The sequence below is a fragment of the Cervus elaphus genome, chromosome 22 (assembly GCF_910594005.1).
Source record: "Cervus elaphus chromosome 22, mCerEla1.1, whole genome shotgun sequence".
NCBI lineage: Eukaryota > Metazoa > Chordata > Mammalia > Artiodactyla > Cervidae > Cervus > Cervus elaphus.
The window spans coordinates 31,505,359-31,526,829 of record NC_057836.1 but is presented as its reverse complement, the minus strand read 5'-3'; the positions used below and the strand labels follow the sequence as shown (position 1 = coordinate 31,526,829).

General features: G+C 44.8%; 1 protein-coding gene across 1 annotated transcript in view; it reads left to right on the top strand.

Moving 5' to 3' along the window:
- Nucleotides 1-3,802: 3,802 nt before the first annotated feature.
- The window catches only part of ST8SIA1 (ST8 alpha-N-acetyl-neuraminide alpha-2,8-sialyltransferase 1), a 171,711-nt gene continuing 154,042 nt past the window's right edge, over nucleotides 3,803-21,471 (top strand). Inside the window, exon 1 of the mRNA XM_043881268.1 lies at nucleotides 3,803-4,556. Within this exon, the coding sequence (XP_043737203.1) occupies nucleotides 4,321-4,556 (236 nt within the window). The 5' untranslated portion in view covers nucleotides 3,803-4,320. The remainder of the gene's footprint in view (nucleotides 4,557-21,471) is intronic.

Sequence of the window (21,471 nt, the reverse complement as noted above, 5' to 3'; positions counted from 1 at the left end):
TTAACCCTATTAAGATTTTATTATAGTTTTTATTGGAGATTTCCCCACTCTGGGTTGATTTTTTTTTTTTTTTTGTATTTTTTTTAGATCCTTGACTCCCCACTCTTATTTAAGATTGAAGCCTAACAAAGAAGCCAGTGGGTCTGTGTGAGTTGACCCTATCTACTGATGGGATTCACCACAGAGTGTGAGGTAGGGATATGGCTATTTGGATGGAGACCTCCTGCATATATCACAATCTGTAGGTCTTCTTCTTCGTGCTGGCCAGTCTCTATAGAAAGTTGATCTCTTATGTTAAGCCAGGCTAGAGGACACGACTGTTCCTAGAGACATTACTTCCTTCTAGAGACTTTCAAACAAACCTCTTATTTTCTTTCATCCATTACCTGCATCTTCAGAGGTAACAGGTACTTCTAATTTCTGAGCCTTTGAAGAACTCCATCGTGCCAGTTAGTTTGACTCTTGTTGGCTTCAATCTATACTGCTCCATCTTGTGTGCCCCACCCCCTCCCCACAATATCACCTGAAGGCCCAGAGTTTCCTCAGTTCTGATAAATCAGTTATCACTCTTCAACTGCTTACCCACTTGTGAACTTCTTGACATCATTTTTGTGCTTATGCATCCTTTCCTTTTCTCTTTTTTTTTTTTTTTTGAGTTTATGCCTCTTTTATTCCTTTACCATCTTTTAGTGGGGTCACAAGAGGGAGTGAAAATAAGCAAATGCATTTATTCAGAGTCTTTCTCAAATTACAACCCTATTTACTTTGGTATTGTAACTGGTTGTGAAAAGGGCATGTTTTTGGCTTTTGTCTCTTCATTCCAAGTCATTCTGACAACAAGAACTTGAGAGGAGACTGAAAAAAGGATGACATTTTTGAATTTTTAATCTTCTAATGAGATACTTCTATGTGACTATTAATATTTCTCTACACACCATTAGCGTTCAAGCTAACTTGTAAATTGCACCTGACCCATTCACTCTGATCATCTTTCTGCATTTTGGTCTCTCTTGACTGTTCAATGAGAGGAGCTCTTTTTCTCTCCCTTCTCCATGGCTTCAGTTCTGTGATGGATGTATCTTAGACCAGCTTTCACAACTCCAATGTCACAAAAGTACTGCCCATCAAGTTTACTTCTGATATCACGTAGTTTTGCCCGTGGTGTTTACATAGTGTTTACTGGTCCCGTAAAAGACATTTATAGAGCAAACCCTGCTTGCTCTATAGTTCAGATGCAGAACTATAAAACGACACCTAAACTGCCTACTAAAAGTTATATAAGTCAGAGAGCTAAATATCAGGTAAAATATTTTATTTAAAACATTAAACATGGGGGTTTATACCTTTCCTTAAACAGTGCTGCCTTAGCAACAGCTAGAATAAATTTGAGATGCTCAGATTTATCAATAAAGTATTCAAGCAACAATTGTTGAGTATGTATGTGTTCAAGCCTGAGATGGCACCTGGAGGAATATGAAAAAAAAGTAAAATATTGTTCCTGCTCTTCCCCAGACATTGATCCTCTTTTGGATGAAAAGCATAGGCTTGTCATTTGATACATGAGACCCAATACTCTTACTGCCCCGTTGCTGAGACAAAGCTACATATGAAAAATGCTAGCAACACAACATGACACATCTAAATGTTTAATCATCTGTCAGAGACAGGCAATGCTACATACATTCAGATCAGGAGGTCAAAGGGAATAGAAGCAGAAATCAGAAACGTTGAATGAGTTCCTACTCACGAAGTCTGTGTTTTAGGTGATCTGGGAACACATAGAGGGAGAAATCCCTAGCGCCTTGGATTGGCCTTCAATGATGCACCGTATTCGTATGGAGGGAGAAAAAAAGATATCCCATACGAGAAGTACATGGACCACAAAACACAGTGACAAAAGAGATGCTTGTGTGACTTGGAAGGGGGACGGGCAATGGTCTGCCCAGATTCAAGTGTTCATGCTCCAGAGAAGCAGGTAATGAAGCTGGATTGTAGAGAAATAGAATCTTAGTTTTCAGAAGAAGGAAAAACAGCACATTGCATCACAGAAGCCCCTCAGTTTAAGGCACAACTTTGCTGCATTTTTAAATGATGTTAAATAGGGAAACATTCACACAGCCCCTTCATAACCAAACCATATTTGTGGTTGCTGTCCTATTGATTTGTAGCCCTTAAATTGGAATAGGAGTATCCCTTGGACTAGGGGGGAAAATAGAGAAATTGGGATAGTCTGAGTTCGATTTAAATCACTGGAACAAAGGAGGCATATGATTTATCCAGTCTGGCAACTATGGGACACATTTCCCTGGCCCCTTGGACCGCCCCCGTTCCCCGAATCCCCTTCCCAGAGCAGAAGAAGGTTGGTGGGGTACTTTGCCGGACTTCAGGTAATCATCATTTCAAAGACTCTGGATTAGGCTCCACTGTGGAAGATGTAACTTTGGTATTTCGCGCTTTTCGTATCTCTTGATCTGCCTAAAGTAAGTAGGAGGGATTTCTGGGGCATGCTTGCAGGCGGAGGGCAGTGGGCCTTGGAGGAAGGATGAAACTTTGGTGGTGATTTTTGATAAATAACTTTCCATCAACTTCTCAAATCCCATCTCTCAGTAGATAAAGATGCATCAGGCCACCTAACAGTCACTGTAGATTTGCGGGACGCGGTGGCCAAAGTGGGCTTGAGCAGCTGAAGCTATGGCCTTAAACTGTGATCTGCTGACGACAAAGGCGACCCCGTTAGCAGGCTGAGGGATTTCTTTGTCCCTGCACACTTCATGCTTGACACGATGCCTAAGCAAACAGAACAGGCAACCGCTAGGAGGTAGCCGCGCTATTCGCCCGGCCGCCAGTGGTAGCAGACACTATGGGTCTCTGGACTCCGCCGGCGCAGCCGGGTGGCGCTTGTCTAAGGTCGGGGTTGCGATAAGCTGGTCGGTGGAGCTAGAAAGACGTCGAGGAACAGACGGCCCTGTCGTGTAATAGGGCGAGAAGGCGACCGCGCCTCTAATGCATTGTCACGTCCCGAGGTCGTCTCGCTCGGCCAGCAGCCGCCCTCACATCTGGAAGCGGCAGCACCTTTCTCCGCAGGGCAGAGGCGAGGCGGAGGACCCCGAGGTGCAAGCACCCCCTCGTGCGCGCGCGCGCGCGCGGCCCCGCGAGCGTGTGTGCCCGCCTGCGCGCGCGCACAGAGACCGCGGGAGCCGCGACTTCGGGACCGGGGGATGGGGGTGGGGGCCCAGCAAGGACTCAGTCTCCGCCGGCCTCCTCGCGCCTCACTGCGGGTTAATAACCAACCAGTTAGAGAGAGCCGAGGGTGACGGCGGCGGGGTGATAGCCCCGGCGAGCCGGCTGCGTGTCGGAGGGTCAGGCTATCCGCCAGCCTTGGCCACGCTCAGGGATTTCAATATATACATTCGGGTGGAGGGGGGGTTATTATTTATTGTTTTTATTTTATTGTTTGCCTCTACCTCCGGAGGGACCAGAGCGGGAGAGGGGGGTTCGCTCTCCAGCCGAGCATCGCGGATCTGAACGGGTCAAAGGAGGCAATTTCGCGGGTGGGGGAAGGAGGGGAGACCTTGATTTCCACCAATCCCCGGGCGTGTGTCTGCGAAGTCCCGGGCGCCGCGGAAGGCTGCGGCGCGCCGCTGAATTCACTGATGAGAGCGAGTTCTTTTCTTCTCCGGGAGGGGTGGGGAGCGGGGGTCCTGGCAAGCCAGGAGGAGAAGCCCGGGGCGGGCTAGCGGTCCCGGCCGCCGTGGAAATTTCCAAGGACTTGGCGCGTCTAGGGGGAGGCGTGGGGCGGCCGGGCGGGGGGGGGGGGGGGCGGGGGGCGCAGCAGCGCGGGAGGCGGGGAGAGGCGGCGAAGGGCGCAAGAGCATCGCTCGGAAGGGGACGCCGCGGGACAGATGTCTGGGAGGGAGCTGAGCCTCTCCTCGGACCCACGCCGAGGGCGACGGTGATGCTGCAGAACCGGCGGGAGCAACACCCCGCCGCCGCCCCCCCCGCCACCCCGCGCTCTCGGAGACCCCGGCGCCCGCCTTCTGCAGGGAGAAACGACCATGGCCGTAGCTCGTGACTTGCTCCCCGGCCACTTACCCTAGCCAGACATCCTTGGAAAAGTTGCATTGGAAAAAAAAATCTTTGCGCTGACCTTTGGGGTCCTGGGTGCCCAAGGAGCGGGCGTACCAGTGCGTGCAAGAAAGCGGAAGGTGTGTGTGCATGGGGGGCCGGCGGTGGGGGGACCCTCCGCTGCCGCTGCGCCTAGCCTGGTGCTGAGGCTCCGGCCCTCGCCCCCAACCCCCACCCCGGGACCCCGGGGCTGCGATGAGCCCCTGCGGGCGGGCCCGGCGACACACATCCAGAGGGGCCATGGCCGTCCTGGCGTGGAAGTTCCCGCGGACCCGGCTGCCCGTGGGAGCCAGTGCCCTCTGCATTGTGGTCCTCTGTTGGCTGTACGTCTTCCCTGTCTATCGGCTGCCGGACGAGAAGGAGATCGTGCAGGGAGTCCTGCAACAAGGCACTGCGTGGAGGAGGAACCGGACGGCGGCCGGAATCTTCAGGTACTCCTGCCCTCGCGGCTCCACCCCACTCGTGTCCTTTCCTCCCCCGGGGCGCCGAGGACAGGGTCACCGGCGAGGACTGCCTCGCAGCGCCCCTTTCATCCCGATCTTCTTCTCCTCCTCCCTTTCTTTGTCGTTCCCCAGCCTGGAGACGGTAGTCAGGGGGCCCTTCCCCAGCCCTTAATCCCGAGAGATGTGCGGACACCTGCCCTGGCCCTGGAAAGTCTTTTCGCCTTTCTTCCCAAGCCTGAGTGGTAGTCAGCGATTTGCCGATGACCTAGGAGAAGAAGAAGCTAGGCTAACTTTGTCCCTTGAACTTAATGAGGATGCATCTCGGGCTCTGTAGAAGTTCAGAGCAGTGGAGAACTAGAAGCAGGTACCAGGCATCTTCTTGGGGTTTGGTGAATGGTTGGTTAGAGAAGTCACTAACGAGGGAGTCGTGGACAGTGAAAACATGGACACCCAGCCTGGCTCCGCTGCTTTGTGCACTGAGCCCATAATAAACACAGGACACTCGTTGATAACCCTATCTGCTAAAGAGTCAGGGACTGGGTGATTTTTATTGGGGCTTTATCAACTTTCTAATAATGGATATTATATCCTCATTGTACCCCCACCCTCAAGCTAAATCTTCAGAAGGAGGAGTTAATTTCCCCCAAGGTCATATACCTTTGCGGGGTCAGAGCTGGAATTTTTGTCACATAAAGCAATTTTGCTCGGCTTACACGGTTTCTGTCTTCTGGTGACCGGGAGATGTGCTTTAGGCAGGGAGTTGAATTCAGAAAACACACAAAACTAAAGTCAGCTTGGAAATCAGAACTCTGAGGATCACTCAGAGGTCGAAGTTTCCCTTCCTTTCTGGGACGTTCAGGTTAAGGGGCTAAAAATGAGTTCTTGGCAGGAGGGACTGTGCGGGAAGACTGGAGGTGAGGCAGAGAGCTGCTTCCCTTTTTTTCTTCTCGGTCCTCCTGGTCATGTTGAAGGGACACCCTGGTGCTTCTCCCACGGTCAGGGGCCCCTTTCACCTTCAGTCCCTTCAGCTGAAGATGCTGCGCTTGGCTCTTCCTGTGATGGTTGCGATCTAGGGATATGGAGGGGGTAGAAGTGCTCTCCTATGGGGAGCAAAGGCTTATAGGGCCAGGTGAGAACCAACTGAAACAGTTTCACAGCTGTTACAAATGCTCAGAAACATCTGTAAATTAAAAAAGAAAACAAACAAACTTTGAAAACATATGGTTTACCTCCGTTTCTCAGACCTGCTCCTGGAAAGAAGGTCAAAGAGGTAACAGCCAATCCTTGCAGGGAAAGGCAGCGGAATTCTCTAAACTGGGAATTTCCTTTGCTCTCTTTATAGACTTCTGCTATCAGTAAGTTTAAAAATAACCCCACTCCCCTTAAAAATATATAAGAGCTCATTTTCTCTCACCTTCACGGTATTGATTGTTCTACTCAAAGGGCATAGCGTGCAGCAGTTCTTTGCTCTAAAGACCAAAATCACTTTCATTTCAAGTAATAAAAGGAAATTAGTTCAGAACTTCCCATTCGTTTGCAATGAATGAGCCCATTTTTTCTATAGGAGGAGCAAGAATGAAGCTCTGTTAGAGACTGGATTTCTTTTGCAGGACATCATCAAGAGGAAAATGCTTCATTTTCTGAGAAGCCGAGGCGGGTTGTTCCTGAGACACACTTGCCTCTTGCTGTCTGTAGCCTGGGGTGATCTTCACTGTGCTTGGCTGGCATGTGGGCTAGTCTCTCTGTGCAGAGAATTACTTATGAAAATCCACATGAATTTGAGCAGACTCAGGGAGATAGTGAAAGACAGGGAAGTCTGGTGTGCTACAGTCCATGCGGTCTCAGAGTCGGACACGACTTAGCGACTGAACAACAACAACAAATGAAAACTGTGTGAACACTTATCCCTTGAAGTTAGTGTTTATAAAACTGTGTAAGAGGTACCGTTGAATGCAGGCTGCTTGACTCAGGCAGTAAAGAATCTACCTGCAATGCAGGAGACCCGGGTTCGATCCCTGGGTCGGGAAGATCCCCTGGAGAAGGGAATGGCAACTCATTCCACTATTCTTGCCTGGAGAATCCCATGGACAGAAGAACCTGGTGGGCTGAAAAAGAGTGGGCTTCAGAGTCGAATCCTGAATTTATAGACTGCCATGACTAGGTAAACAGCAGAGTATCTTCAGCAAATTACTCTATCTTTTTGAGTTTTAGTTTTAGTATGAATAAATGGAGATAATAACATCTACCTTGAAGAGCTGGTTTAAAGTTTAAATAGGTAAAAAAAAAAAAAACCAAACCATTGACTGCCCAGTGTCTGGCACATATAACCAGTCAATAGTATCATTCCAGTTGTTATAAATTGTAAATTGTAAGTTGTAAATGTTACAACTTAAATAAGGACACTTGGCCAGGCCAGAAGAATTTGGAATGTTTCACCTGGCAGATTTGCAAAGAATCATTATTGGTCCTTATACCCCCACTGCCCTCCCCTGCTTTACACTGAAGCTAATAAACAGGGAGGAAGATTTTGAAAGATAGTCAAAGTATCATTGTTTGCTAAGTCTTTTTGTTTTTTACTCTGGATGTTTAATTGATTTTTTAACATCTGGATAGTTAGTACGTAGATAGTAATGGTGTTGTTCAGTCGCTCAGTCATGTCTGACTCTTTGTGACCCCATGGACTGCAGCACGCCAGGCCTCCCTGTCCATCACCATCTCCCGGAGTTTGCTCAAATTCATGTCTGTTGAGTCGGTGATGCCATCCAACCATCTCATCCTTTGTTGTACCTTTCTCCTCCTGCCCTCAATCTTTCCCAGCATCAGGGTCTTTTCCAATGAGTCAGTTCTTTGCATCAGGTGGCCAAAGTATTGGAGTTTCAGCTTCAGCATCAGTCCTTCCAATGAATATTCAGGATTGATTTCCTTTAGGATTTGACTGGTTTGATCTCCTTGCCGTCCAGGGACTCTCAAGAGTCTTCTCCAGCACCACAGTTCAAAAGCATCAAATTCTTTGGTGCTTATCCTTCTTTAGGGTCCAGCTCTCACATCTATACATGACAAAATCCATAGCTTTGACTAGACGGACCTTTGTTGGCAGAGTGATGTCTGTACTTCTTAATACACTGTCTAGGTTTGTCATGTGGTGGTGGTTTAGTCACTAAGTCATGTGTAACTCTTGTGACCCCGTGCCTGCCAGGCTCCTCTGTCCATGGGATTCTCCAGGCAAGAATACTGCAATGCATTGCCATTTCCTTCTCCAAGATATCTTCCTGACCCTGAAATCAAACCAGGGTCTCCTGCATTTCAGGCAAATTCTTTACTGACTGAGCTATGAGGGAAGCCTTGTGAGCTACGAGGTTTGTCTATGTTTGTTAAATATGAAACAGGTCAGCCAGAAGCCTTTGTTGTGTCAAGGAGACACAACTTTGGCAAACAGGTATCTGTGTTTTCCAGTCTGACATATCTTCTGCACAAATACAAACACATGTGCATAAATGTACCGTGTACATTTATGTGTGGGGATACATACATGTTTATTCATAAACCATGAAATGATGTATGTATATGTATTGACATAAATACATATATTCATATATGTATGCATGCATGCTAAGTCTTTGTGATACTATGAACTGTGGCCCACCAGGCTCCTCTGGGTTTCTCCAGGTGAGAATACTGGAGTGGGTTGCCAATGCCCTTCTCCAGGGGATCTTCCTGACCCATGGATGGAACCCACAGCTCCTGTGGCTCCTGCATAGTAGGCGATTCTTTACCACTGAGCCACCGGGGAAGCCCATATTCATATATACACACATGCAAATAATTGCAGCCAGTCAGTCGACCCATATTTAATGAGTGACTACAGTGCACCAGATTTGAGTTAGGCCCTCGAGGATAGCAGTGGACAAAAGGATGGACAGCTGCTTTCTCTGAGACAGCTTACCTCCTCCTGTGTGGTGGCTGACAAAAACATATGAGGAAAGAATGTGATGGTTTAAAGTCTTATAAAATACTATGAGGACAAAAGAAAGTGTTTGCTTAGGTTTATAAGCATCGGAATTTCAGATTCCATTTTGCCTTTTGTGCTTCCACTTACTTTTGTGATTTTCTTCTCCAAGCTTAGAACTTGTTACATGCCTGACTCCTTAGAGGGAAACTTTGACAAATCCCCTGGGAGGATGGGGAGCAGCAAGAAAGCAACCAAGCTTTAAGAGTTTTGCTAAACAGAAAGGTTCCCTCTCATCCACATAGTGGTAGAAAGATACATAAATCAGTTCACCCTACCATAGAAACTTAAGCTTTCTAGGCAACTCTTGCTGCATCTGATTAAATAGTCAGGTCGCAGGCTCTGTGTTGAGTGCTCAGTTGTGTCCTACTCTTTGGGACCCTGTGGACTGCAGCCCTCCAGGCTCCTTTGTCCATGGGATTTCCCAGACCAGAATATTAGAGTGGGTTGCCATTCCCTTCTCCAGGGGATCTTCCCTGATCCAGGAATTGAACCCATGTTTCCTGTATCTCTTTCATTGGCAGGTGGATTTTTTTTTTTCCTCAGTTGGAGGCTAATTACTTTACAATATTGTAGTGATTTTTGCCATACATTGACATGAATCAGCCATGGGTGTACATGTGTTCCCCATCCTGAACCCCCCTCCCCATCCCATCCCTCTGGGTCATCCCAGTGCACCAGCCCTGAGCACCCTGTCTCATGCATCGAACCTGGACTGGCTGGTGATCTATTTCATATATGATAATATACATGTTTCACTGCTATTCTCTTAGATCATCCCACCCTCACCAGCAGGTGGATTCTTTACCGCTGAGTCACTTGGAAGGTCCTTAAGTAGCATGAGGAGAGTGGCATTTGTCTCTTCTGTCAGGTCCTTACCCACTGTGTATGTTCCTCAGAAATAAGCTTCTGCTCAGGGTTTATGTGCAAGGCTTTATTCTTGGCACCTGACGTGGTAACAGTGACAACAAAGCCAAAGAATTATTAGGCCCTTGTTATGTGCGTGGCACTGTGTTCAGTTCTGTTCAGTCGCTCAGTCATGTCCGACTCTTTGCAACCCCATGAACTGCAGCACGCCAGGCCTCCCTGTCCATCACCAACTCCCGAAGTTTACTCAAACTCATGTCCATTGAGTCGGTGATGCCATTCAACCATCTAATCCTCTGTCGTCCCCTTCTCCTCCTGCCTTCAATCTTTCCCAGCATCAGGGTCTTTTCAAATGAGTCAGCTCTTCTCATCAGGTGGCCAAAGTATTGGAGTTTCAGCTTCAACATCAGTCCTTCCAATGAATATTCAGGACTGATCACCTTTAGGGTTGACTGGTTGGATTTCTTTGCAGTTCAAAGGACTCTCAAGAGTCTTCCCCAACACCACAGTTCAAAAGCATCGATTCTTCGGCGCTCAGCTTTCTTTATGGTCCAACTCTCACATCCATACATGACCACTGGAAAAACCATAGCCTTGACTAGACGGACCTTCATTGGCAAAGTAATGTCTCTGCTTTTTAGTATGCTGTCTAGGTTAGTCGTAACTTTCCTTTCAAGGAGTAAGCGTCTTTTAATTTCATGGCTACAGTCACCATCTGCAGTGATTTTGGAGCCCAAAAAATAAAGTCTGCCAGTTTCCACTGCTTCTCCATCTATTTGCCATGAAGTGATGGGACCAGATGCCATGATCTTAGTTTTCTGAATGTTGAGCTTTAAGCCAACTTTTTCATTCTCTTCTTTCACTTTCATCAAGAGGCTTTTTAGTTCCTCTTCACTTTCTGCCATAAGGGTGGTGTCATCTGCATATCTGAGATTATTGATATTTCTTTTGGCAATCTTGATTCCAGCTTGTGCTTCCTCCAGCCCAGTGTTTCTCATGATGTACTCTGCATACAAGTTAAATAAGCAGGGTGACAATATACAGCCTTGACATATTCCTTTTCCTATTTGGAACCAGTCTGTTGTTCCATGTCCAGTTCTAACTGTTGCTTCCTGACCTTCATACAGATTTCTGAAGAGGCAGGTCAGATGGTCTGGTATTTCCATCTCTTTCAGAATTTTCCACAATTTATTGTGATCCACACATTCAAAGTCTTTGGCATAGTCAATAAAGCAGAAATAGATGTTTTTCTGGAACTCTCTTGCTTTCTCCATGATCCAGCAGATGTTGGCAATTTGATCTCTGGTTCCTCTGCCTTTTTTAAAACCAGCTTGAACATCTGGAAGTTCTTGGTTCACATATTGCTGAAGCCTGGCTTGGAGAATTTTGAGCATTACTTTACTAACGTGTGAGATGAGTGCAATTGTGTGGTAGTTTAAGCATTCTTTGGGATTGCCTTTCTTTGGGATTGGAATGAAAACTGACCTTTTCCAGTCCTGTGGCCACTGCTGAGTTTTCCAAATTTGCTGGTGTATTGAGTGCAGCACTTTCACAGCGTCATCTTTCAGAATGTGACTCCACTAGCTTTGTTCATAGTGATGCTTCCTAAGACATTATGTTAAGTGTTTTAAATATCCTGTCTGATTTAGTTCTCCTAAGAACGTTATATGAATGGGTACATTACTACCCATGTTTTACAAAGATGAATGTGCCCTGGTTCCTACCATCAAGGTACTTGCTGTCATCCTATGCGACAGGCATATATGTATATAACCAACCAATGACTTGGCGATAGACCTGTTAAAGAGAGACAGCATAACAGAGTGAAAAACTTACAGATTGTGAGACTGTCAGCACATGCTTGGAATTCGCTGTCTGGTTGTATGGCCACTGGTAAGTTCAACTCTCAGAGCTTCACCATCCCTGTTTGTAAAATGGGGCTTGTAGTCATTTCTTACAGGTTTATTGTGAAAATTACCTGATAGCGTACAGATAGCACTTAAAAGGATGTTGCTTGCTTCGTACCTCTGTTTAATAAGTGATCCTTACAACAATCGAAATACAAAGCAAAGGGCTGGGGAAATTCACAGAACTTGGCGCTTGATTCCGGGGAAGGAGGGAAGCTGAATGGAGTGGTATTTGTCCTCAGGCTTGAAGGTTGTTAGGATGGGGGAGTAGTGAGGGAGGGCAAAGGATGTTCCGGGCAGAGAGGACACCAGTAATGAGAGCGGGCAGGTGGCGAAGGGTCCCGTGCATTCTTCCTGCCTGGAAAGGCTTTAAGTTGCTAGTCTTTAAGTCTTTAAGCAGTTATAGCTTTCTGCACTTTCCTTTCTGTCCTGGTTTTTAATCTATGGTTTCTGGAAGCTTTGGGTGTTTTCACAGCTGCCCTGGTGAGTACAGAAGGGCATGGGGCAGTGGAGGTGAGGGGATGAGAGGTGGGGAGCAGACGTCTATGCATATGGAATGTAGGTTCCCATGTTTGTTAAGTGTGGAATTTGTGGAATTCACTGCAAAGGTCATTTAGGAAGAAGATGGTTTAATAAATTTGGTGCTTAACGAAAATAAGCTGCCATTATGTTGCAGATTCACACGTGAAAAAACTTGACCAGCAATGACCGTGGTGAGTTCAGTTTAGTCAATAAGTCGTGTCTGACTCTTTTGACCCTATGGACTGTAACCCTGCAGGCTTCTCTGTCCATGGACTTTCTCAGGCAAGAATACTCAAGTGGATAGCCATTTCCTTTTCCCAAATAGCAAAAAAGAGTCATTAACATTGCTTGGACTCATGGTATGTATCAGCTCCTGTCCTTAGGGCTTGTATTGGTTGTCTTGTTTTTCCATAGCTATTTGATAAAGTTCCCGTTTTATATTTGTACGTTCTTTGGTTTACAGTTGAGGAAATGGAGGTTCAGAGAGAACCATTAACAAAGTGATGGTGTTGAGATTCCACCTAGAGCTATTAGACTCTAAGCCTATGCTTGTTCCCTGATAATCTTGGGGAAATGAAACATTGCTGATGTGTCTTATGATCTGGCCATGATTACTTTTCTGCCATCATCTTTCATCAGTATTCTCCTTTATGATTTAGTCAGATTGATAAAGGTTACATACAGTCCCTGAAACAAGCCAGGCTGTTTTGGTTTTGGTTGTACCATCCCTTCTACCTGGAATCTTTTCTTTCAAGACCATAAGGCCCAGCCCTCACGGCCAATCCTTCCTCCTCTCTCCATAGTGACTAACAGTGGTTAAGAACAAAGAATGCGAAGTTAGCTGTGTTCAAATCCTGATTCCACCCTCTGTTTTGTTCTTGAGCTAATCAGCCTTCATGGTCCATTTCCTCACATGTAAAGGCTGGCTTTTTGTAGAAGTGTTTTGAGCTTTAAAATAGACAGTGTGTTGAAAATGCTGAGAACTGTTTCTCGCATATAGAGTTGGCCCTTTGTGTCCACAGTTTCCGTATCTGTGGCTCCACCTCAACGGGTTGAACCAGCTTCGAGTCGAAATTCAAGACCTGCAGTTGGCTGAATCCTCGGATGCAGAACCGTCAAGTATGGAGGGCAGACTCTACTAGCCATTGTACATAAGGAAGTTAAACATTGGGGAATTTGGGGAGCTGGGTGGGGGTGGGAGGGTAGGGAGTTGGGATGGAGTCCTGAAACCAACCCCGCGAGGGTACCGAGGGCCGAGTGTAATAAGTGCGTAGTTCACATTGACTTCCCTCAAGGCAGCTTTCCTTCCTTCTCCCCTAGGCGGTGTTAGACTCTTCTTTAAAACAAACCAAACAAAACCAACAAGAAAACATTGTGCCTGTTATTGCATTTTTTTCCTCTGACCCACAATATCTACTACTGTTTCTACCACTGCTACCATAGAAGGTGCTGGAACCACAATCGTGAACTTAACAGAATCCTTACTTTTCCGGAGATTTTTAGGCTGATGAGGGGAGACACAATAAATAAATATATAAGTATCTGGTAATTTCTCAATCTGTATTAAAAGTACCAGTTTACTTGTCTGCCTCTTCTGCCAACTCCTTCATGTTTGTGTACGTGGAGCTGAGCATGGTTACCGGCACACTCGTTTTTCTTGAGTTACTGCGTGAATGAACATTTTATAAAGGAGTGGGCCCAGTTAGCCAGTCAGTTAACCAGCAAGGATTTATTGAGGTTCGACACTCTGCTTGGCGATGTGGGGTCAAAGGAGTAGACAGCATCCTCTGTAATTTCTAAGAGTTCTTCCTCTAGAACAATTTCCTAGTCTCAGCACTACTAACACCCGTGTGTGTGGGTGTGTGTGTGTGTGCTCAGCTGTGTCCGACTCTTTGTGACCCCATGGACTGTAGCCCACCAGGCTCTTCAGCCCTTGATATTCTCCAGGCAAGAATACTGGAGTAGATTGCCATGTCCTACTGCAGGGGATCTTCCCCACCCAGGGATCAAACCTGTGTCTCTTGTCTCTCCTGCAATGGCAGGCGGATTCTTCACCAACTGTGCCACCTGGGAAGCCACTAACATCCCGGGCTGGATAATTCACTGTTTTAGTGGGTTGTCCTGTACATTGTAGAATGTTCAGCAGCACCCATGTCTTCTGTCCTCTGAATGAGACAACCAGATATGTCTGCAGACTTAGTAAAATGTCTCCTGTGGGGGGCAGAACGGCCCCTGGTTGGGAATCACTACTTTAGAGAAACAAAACCAATCCAGTTGACAGGATTTAAGAAATCCAGAAAACATCATGCAATTAACAGTGAAATGCAAACTGCACACTGTGAATGCTCTGACTACCAACAGAGGAGGGAGTGAATGGTACCTTGATAGATGGCCAGGTCTTGGTTAGGGAAGGGTAGGGAACCCCGGGACGCATTTGAGGAGATTTATGATAAGCATCTGTGTCTTTTGAAAGCTTGTATGTGAGCTTGTCAGTCGCCCCCTTAGACCTTGGCGAGAGGAGCCCATGCTTCGTGTCCTATGTTTTGGGGAAGTTCACTTTGCTCTTTTCTAGTCTCACCCCTTTTCAGTCAGGCAAGGCCCAATGGGGTCTTTGCAGCCTGCCTGCCCTCAGGGAGCGTTTCCCCCTTCTCCATCCTGAGGGTGGCTTGTCCCACTGCTGTGTGCACGCCTAGACCCCCAGACAAGGAACAGCTCTTTGCAAGCGTGCGAGGCTGTGAGAACAACTTGCCCATGGGATTAGGGGATTCATGTGTACACATGTGGGGAGAAGGTCTCTGTGTGTTGCCATGTTTATATGAAATGCCCTGGGATTTGAGAGGCCTAAATTTGAATCTGGCATTCCAGGTTGTCATATAGGTATGTTTGTCCAGGGAAAAGATTAGGAGATAATATATATTTTACTTGTTAGTTAATGTGATTATAACTTTTAATTAAATATTAGACACATTTGTAATACCTTTGTCTTCTGCCTTGCAGCTAGGGTCTTTTTTTTTTTTTCAATGTGAGAGCCTATTTGTCTTCATTTTGCAGAGGTGTGTTTAGGAAGCTAGTTGGATCAACTGGATAATTGGATATGTTAGTCTAGAGCATGGCCAGTTTGTCTTCTGAGAGAGTTCTGTTTGGAAACCAGAGCTGTTGTATCAAACTAAGAACATGCAGGTTGGAACCTGCTAGAGGAGGCGACATAAGCTTCCCACTGGGAGCGCAGGTACCTCCGTCAGCATCCAGTTCCCATTTTGGGGAGGTGAAACCCATGGTCGAATTGATTGATGTAGGACAAGGTTTTAATACACTCAAAGGCGAGTCCAAGATATGTTACTTACAGATCTAAGAAGCCAGGGGGCGCTGTGAGCTGGGGGAGGGGCTGCCCTCCATCCCAGGCTAGGAGCGGGAGGTAAGAGAGCATGTTGCTCTAGTTCAGTGGCTCAGTCCTGTCCGATTCTTTCCGACCCCATGGACTGCAGCACTCCAGGCTCCCTTGTTCTGCACTGTCTCCCTGAGTTTGCTCAAACTCACGTCTGTTGAGTTGGTGATGCCACCCAACCATCTCATCGTCTGCCGCCCCCATTTGCTTTCAGTCTTTTGCATCATCAGGGTCGTTTCCAATGAGTGGGCTCTTCGCATCAGGTGGCCAGAGTATTAGAGCAGGGTAACAAGCATCTATTACTTATAAGGTGGTTGTGAGGGGGGGGGGGGCTGGAACTTTTCACAGGCTTAAACTCTTAAGTGGTTATTTTAAAAGGTGCCTGGGAAAAAGCAAAGAGGGAACTTATGACAGACATCCTAAACTTGAGTCCTCATCAGAATGTCCAGACTCTTGAGTGTGAGCAGGGTTATCATACTGTAAAATGCCTAGGCAGCAACTTAGTAAAACAATTTCTTTTTTCCTCAAGGGTCATTTTTCTCATCACAGCTGTGAATCATTTTGGAAGTGATGCTATGTATCATTAATGCAGTCCTTAACGATGAAGTCGATCTATTACAGGAAAATCTTTTTTAACTTTTTCATTCTGTTTTGGCTCTTCTGGGAGAGCTGTGTGACCTTGGGCAAGCTGCTTAACCTCTCAGTTCCTTTGTTATGTCATCTGAAAAATGGTGTACTTTGCTAACCCACTTCCCAGGTTTATGATGTTAATTAAGGGAGATAATTAGTGTACAGTCTGTAGCCATCCTCAACCTGTCTTGGCGAGATGACAAAATGATTGTTCCCACCTGGAAAGAATCTGGACTTCAGAGCCCCAGAGAATCAGGTTTTAATCCCAATTCTGTCATTTATTAACTTTGTGACCTTGAAGAATTTATCTGGCTTTTCTGAGCCTTAGCTGTGGGTGGCAGTTTTTACCGTGAGAGGATTAGGTGCTGAATAATTGCTAATTATTAAGCCATAATGATGAGAAATGCTGCTTCCTGAGACACATCCTATGCCTATTATTACACTTTTAGTTAATAGAATAGATGACAATAAAATGTGACCTTATGATGTCGTTCTTCCATAGTGTTAGAATGAAGGCTGGCTGTAAGATGGCCAGGAGAACTTTAAGGGAGAGAGCAGGCCCTCGGCGTAAATCACCTGTTCATTCATTCATTCAGTCATTCCTTTATCTACGTTTAGTAAATGCCTCCTGTGTGCCACTTAGGTGCTGGGATACATGATGAAAGTTAGACATGGTTTATGATTTTATAGAATTTACAGTTGCATCAAGTGTCATTAGTTAAGTCAGTGAGAAATTGAGTCGTGTGTTCCAAGGGTGAGAGTTTGTTTTAAGTAATCATGCTGAGTTTTGAAGCAACCAATTTTCTCCCCTTTCTGTTGGACCGTCTTCCGGCTATGGCGCTGCATGAGAGGGAATCAGCCAAGACCGTAAGAGCTGTGTCACTCCTTTAATTAGGTGCCAGGAGGAAGCTGAAATGAATTCAGAGCTACAGTTCTCCATTATTCAAGGCTTAAGTAACAGACTGCAAGCCAGAGATTTATTTCCAAGTGAATGTAATGAGAAAGGGCTTGTTTTGAACAAAGTGCTTGTTTCAATTATTGATAAGACAAATGTATACATGATTTTTATATCCCTCATGCTTATTTAAAAAATTTATAATGTTTATTATTGGTCTGATTTTGGAAGTCAGAGATACCGACTGTAGGAAAATTTTAAATGTAGGAAAAAGAAGAAAACAATCACTCGTAATTCCGTCCTTCAGAGGTACTCACTGTGAACAGTTTTTTTGTGTGTTTGAGTGTGAATGTATAAGTAAATTGTATGTATTTTGTATATTTGGTTTTATATCCCTTTAAAATCATTCAGTGTTATATCTGTAGCATTTTCTCATATAATTAATTTTTAACTTGCAACCTTGTGATAGTTTTGTGGTTTTCATTTTGGAAAAAGATTATTTACCTATGTTTTTTAAAAAAATGTTATTGGAACAAATTACTTTCTTCAGAAGGATCCTTAAAAAGATATTGACAGGATATGTTAGATTTTTTTAAAATTTCTTCATATATGTGGTGAATAGTGAATGTGTTGCTTACTCGTGTCTGACTCTTTAAGCTATAGCCCGCCAGACTCGTCCTGTCCATGGAATTCTCCAAGCAAGAATACTGGAGTGGGTTGCCATTCCCTTCTCCAGGGAATCTTCCCGACCCAGGAATTGAACCCAGGTCTCCTGCATTGCAGGCAGATTCTTTACCATCTGAGCCACAAGGGAAATACTGAATATGAAAATCAAAAAGCCTCTTTAAAGAGTTCTTCTTTCTCAAAGTTGACATTTAATGATAAGAACAATACTGTTTTTATTTGTGAAAGTGACTGACATGTATTCACCCAAAGAGAAACATTGCTAATATTTTGGTATATGTTCTTCTAGACTATTCATTCTATGCCTGTGTGTGTATACAATGAATTTGGACAGTACATTGTGAATATTTTTGTAGTAACAGTATATGTAGCTCTATATCATCCCTTTTTAATGGCTGTAAGATTTTCCTTTTTTGGGAGTTAGTTTATTTAAGTAACCCACTGTTATTGGATATTCATGTGGCAGTTTCTCACCTGTGTAAATAATGCTTTTATGAACATCCTTGTATAATGTTAAGTATTTATTTATTTTCCAAGTACAAATTTCTAAAAGTGGTTTCTTGGTAGTTTTCCCCCACTACCATCAGTTCTTTATAACTGGTTTGTTTGGTTGTTCATAGGAAATTTGACTTCAGCTAAGGGCAGATTTGAGGTTTCCTCCATTTCAGTGTGGATAGCAATTGTGTAAATAGTCAGGCATACAATGATTGTTAACATTAAATGATGAAATTCCCCTTAGGGAATTTTCAAGAAGCCAAAGCAGCTAAGAAAGATTCCCACAAAACTGGATACTTACAGTGGCAATCTTCCCTTACTGAGCATTGCAGGCCTATTAATAGCTATGAGGAATTTATTTAGTGCAATAGAGCATGTACCTTTATCTGCCATGGTTATCCTTCCCATTAGCATGGTCTGTCACGTACTTTTAGAAAGCAGTGCCTTATTTTGTAAATAAGTTCATTTGTATTATTTTTTCAGATTCCCCATATAAGTGATATCATACAATATTTGTCTTAGTATGATTGTCTCTAAGTCCATGCATGTTGCTGCAATAGCAATATTTCATTCTTTTTTATGGCTGAGTAATATTTCATCATAGAAATATGTATGTGTGTGTATATACATATATATATATGTATATATATCACATCTTCTTTGCCATTCATCTATTGATGGACACTTAGGTTCTTGGCTATTGTAAACAATGCTGGTGTGAACACTGGGTTTCATGCATCTTTTTGAATTTGAGTTTTCATACTTTCCAGCAAGCAGACTCACAGACACAGAAAACAAACTTATGATTATGAAAGGGGAAAGGAGTGGAGGGATAAATTAGGTGGATGGGATTAATATTAAGATGCATGCTACTATTTATAAAATAGATAACCAGCAAGGACCTACTATATAGCATAGGGAACCATATTCAATATCTAGTAATAACCTAAATACAAAAGAGTCTGAAAAGAATATATGTATGTGTGTGTGTGTATACATATATATATACACACATAGACACACACAACTGAAGCACTTTGCTGTATATCTGAAACTAACACAACATTGTAAATCAACTATAGTTGTTTTTTTTTTAAAGCAGTGCCTTTATGAGATCATTTGTATCATTTTCCCATGACTTAAGCAGTTAAATAAAACTGTGATTTAAAAGGGAAAACGGAATTCCCTGGTGGTCCAGTGGTTAGGACTCTGCCCTTTCACTCCCAAGGGCTCGGATTCAGTCCCTGGTCAGGGAAATAAGATCCTACATGCTGCGTGATGTGGCTCAATAAATAATAAATGAAAAGAAAAGGGAAATGAACTTTTGCTTCATTATAGAGATTTCAAGGAAAATTGCAACTGTGTTAAATAAAGCAATTGTATTTTCTGACTCTGTTAAGAGTTTTTTTCTTGTTTATTGAAATTAAAACTCTTGAGCTTGAATCTGGAGCAGATCATACCCATGTGAGTGGAGGGTGAAGGTGCAGTAAAAAGGCACAAAAACCCCATGATGATATTTGGTTGGGTTGGGTTTTTGAAGTTGAGTGATGATGATTGAGTTGACATTGCCTGTCATTCCTGCCCATGTCCTTGTCCCCTTGCACCTTTTTGAAGCAACTTACACATTGTTGCTTTGGTGTTTTAGGGTCAGAGATTGAGTCTTGTTTTAATTCCCTCACCACAGTCATTACAAATTTAAGAAGTATTTGTTGTCTGAATGAAGATACTGCATTGTCCACAGCTGTCTGAATACCTTTCAAGGGTAGTTTCTTTTGTTGCCTAATATTGATTCCTTGTCATAAATATTCACTCCCAATTCATTCATTCACTCCTCCACTCATTCCCTCCTTTGGCAAATATTTCTTCAATGCTTTCTATGTGCAGGGCACTGTTGCTAGGCCCTGGGAATAAAGAAGTTAGTCAGAAGGACATGGGCCTTCCTGCAGAGAACATAGAAGCACACAGTATTTATAGGAACAGCTATGGTCTCCAAAAACCCTCTCAGTTTCTTTTGTGGAGGAAAGCCAAATGCAGAACTTTCAGAACTGAGCTGTGTGTGTCTGTACTCAGCAGAGTCCAGAGAGGGCCCAAGTTACTCTGGCCCACTGAGGTTTTGACCTGCGTGGGGAGATGCATCCAGAGGTCTCCATACAGTTCAGTGGTATAATATCTTTCGACTCTGGGTAAACTATGCAACATATGAGATGCCAGAGAAGAAAAGCTCTTTAAAGCATTGCTAAAAGATACATGAAGGGAAAGCACAACAATCACTGATGGAATAAAAGAGATGGAGTAGCCAGCTGGGTTGGATGAGCAGCTGATCTGCCCTCCTCCAGCCAGGCTGCCATAGTGAGAGGGAGCTCAACAGGACTCAGAGAGGCAGGAAGCAGGAGGTCTCCAGCGGGATTGGGGAGCCTCAATTTGGGGGTAAAAACATGGTCATTTTATTCTTTTCCTGGTAACTGCTCCAACTATGCCTTGTCAGATCTAGTGCTTGACCCTCACCCTTACTCCCCTTTAGGATGCCAATGGGTCTGTGACCAACCTGGCCAGATTTTATCAATTTACATCCACCTTGATTATTGGGATAGTCTTATTCTGGTATTTAGCTGAGTTATGTTGCTTTTAAAGCACAATGAAAACTCTTGTGTATCTACCACCTCTGCTAGCTTTGAGGGCTTCCCAGGTGGTACTAGTGGTAAAGAATCCACCTGCCCATGTGGGAGATGGAAGAGACTTGGGTTTGACTCCTGGGTCCAGAAGATCCCCTGGAGGAGGGCATGGCAGCACCCAGTCCAGTATTCTTGCCTGGAGGCTCCCATGGACAGAGGAGCCTGGAAGGCTACAATCCATAGGGTCACAAAGAGTTGGTTGTGACTGAGTGGGTGAGCACGCATGCTTGCACGAATCTCCAGTGCCTGGGGTGGGAGTGTGCAGGGCACCCTCTGCTGCAGAGCCCCAATCCATGCCCTGCCTGAGAGCTACTCCCCTCCCACTGTGCTGGGAGGGTGAGACTATTTCACAGTCCTTCTGTTGGTGACTGCTGCTTTTCACGTGAACCCTGATGGGCTGCGCACATCTTTTTTTTCTTTTTTTTGGCCATTCAGTTCAGTTCAGTCGCTCAGTCGTGTCCGACTCTTTGTGACCCCATGGACTGCAGCACAACAGGCTTCCCTGTCCATCACCAATTCTGGAACCTACTCAAACTCATGTCTGTCGCATCAGTGATGCCATTCAACCATCTTATTCTCTGTCGTCCCCTTCTCTTCCCGCCTTCAATCTTTCCCAGCATCAGGATCTTTTCCGATGAGTCAGCTCTTCGCATCAGGTGGCCAAAGTATTGGAGTTTCAGCTTCAGCAACAGTTCTTCCAGTGAATATTCAGGACAGATTTCCTTTAGGATTGACTGGTTGGATCTCCTTGCAGTCCAAGGGACTCCCAAGAGTCTTCTCCAACACCACAGTTCAAAAGCATCAGTTCTTCGGCACTCAACTTTCTTTATAGTCCAACTC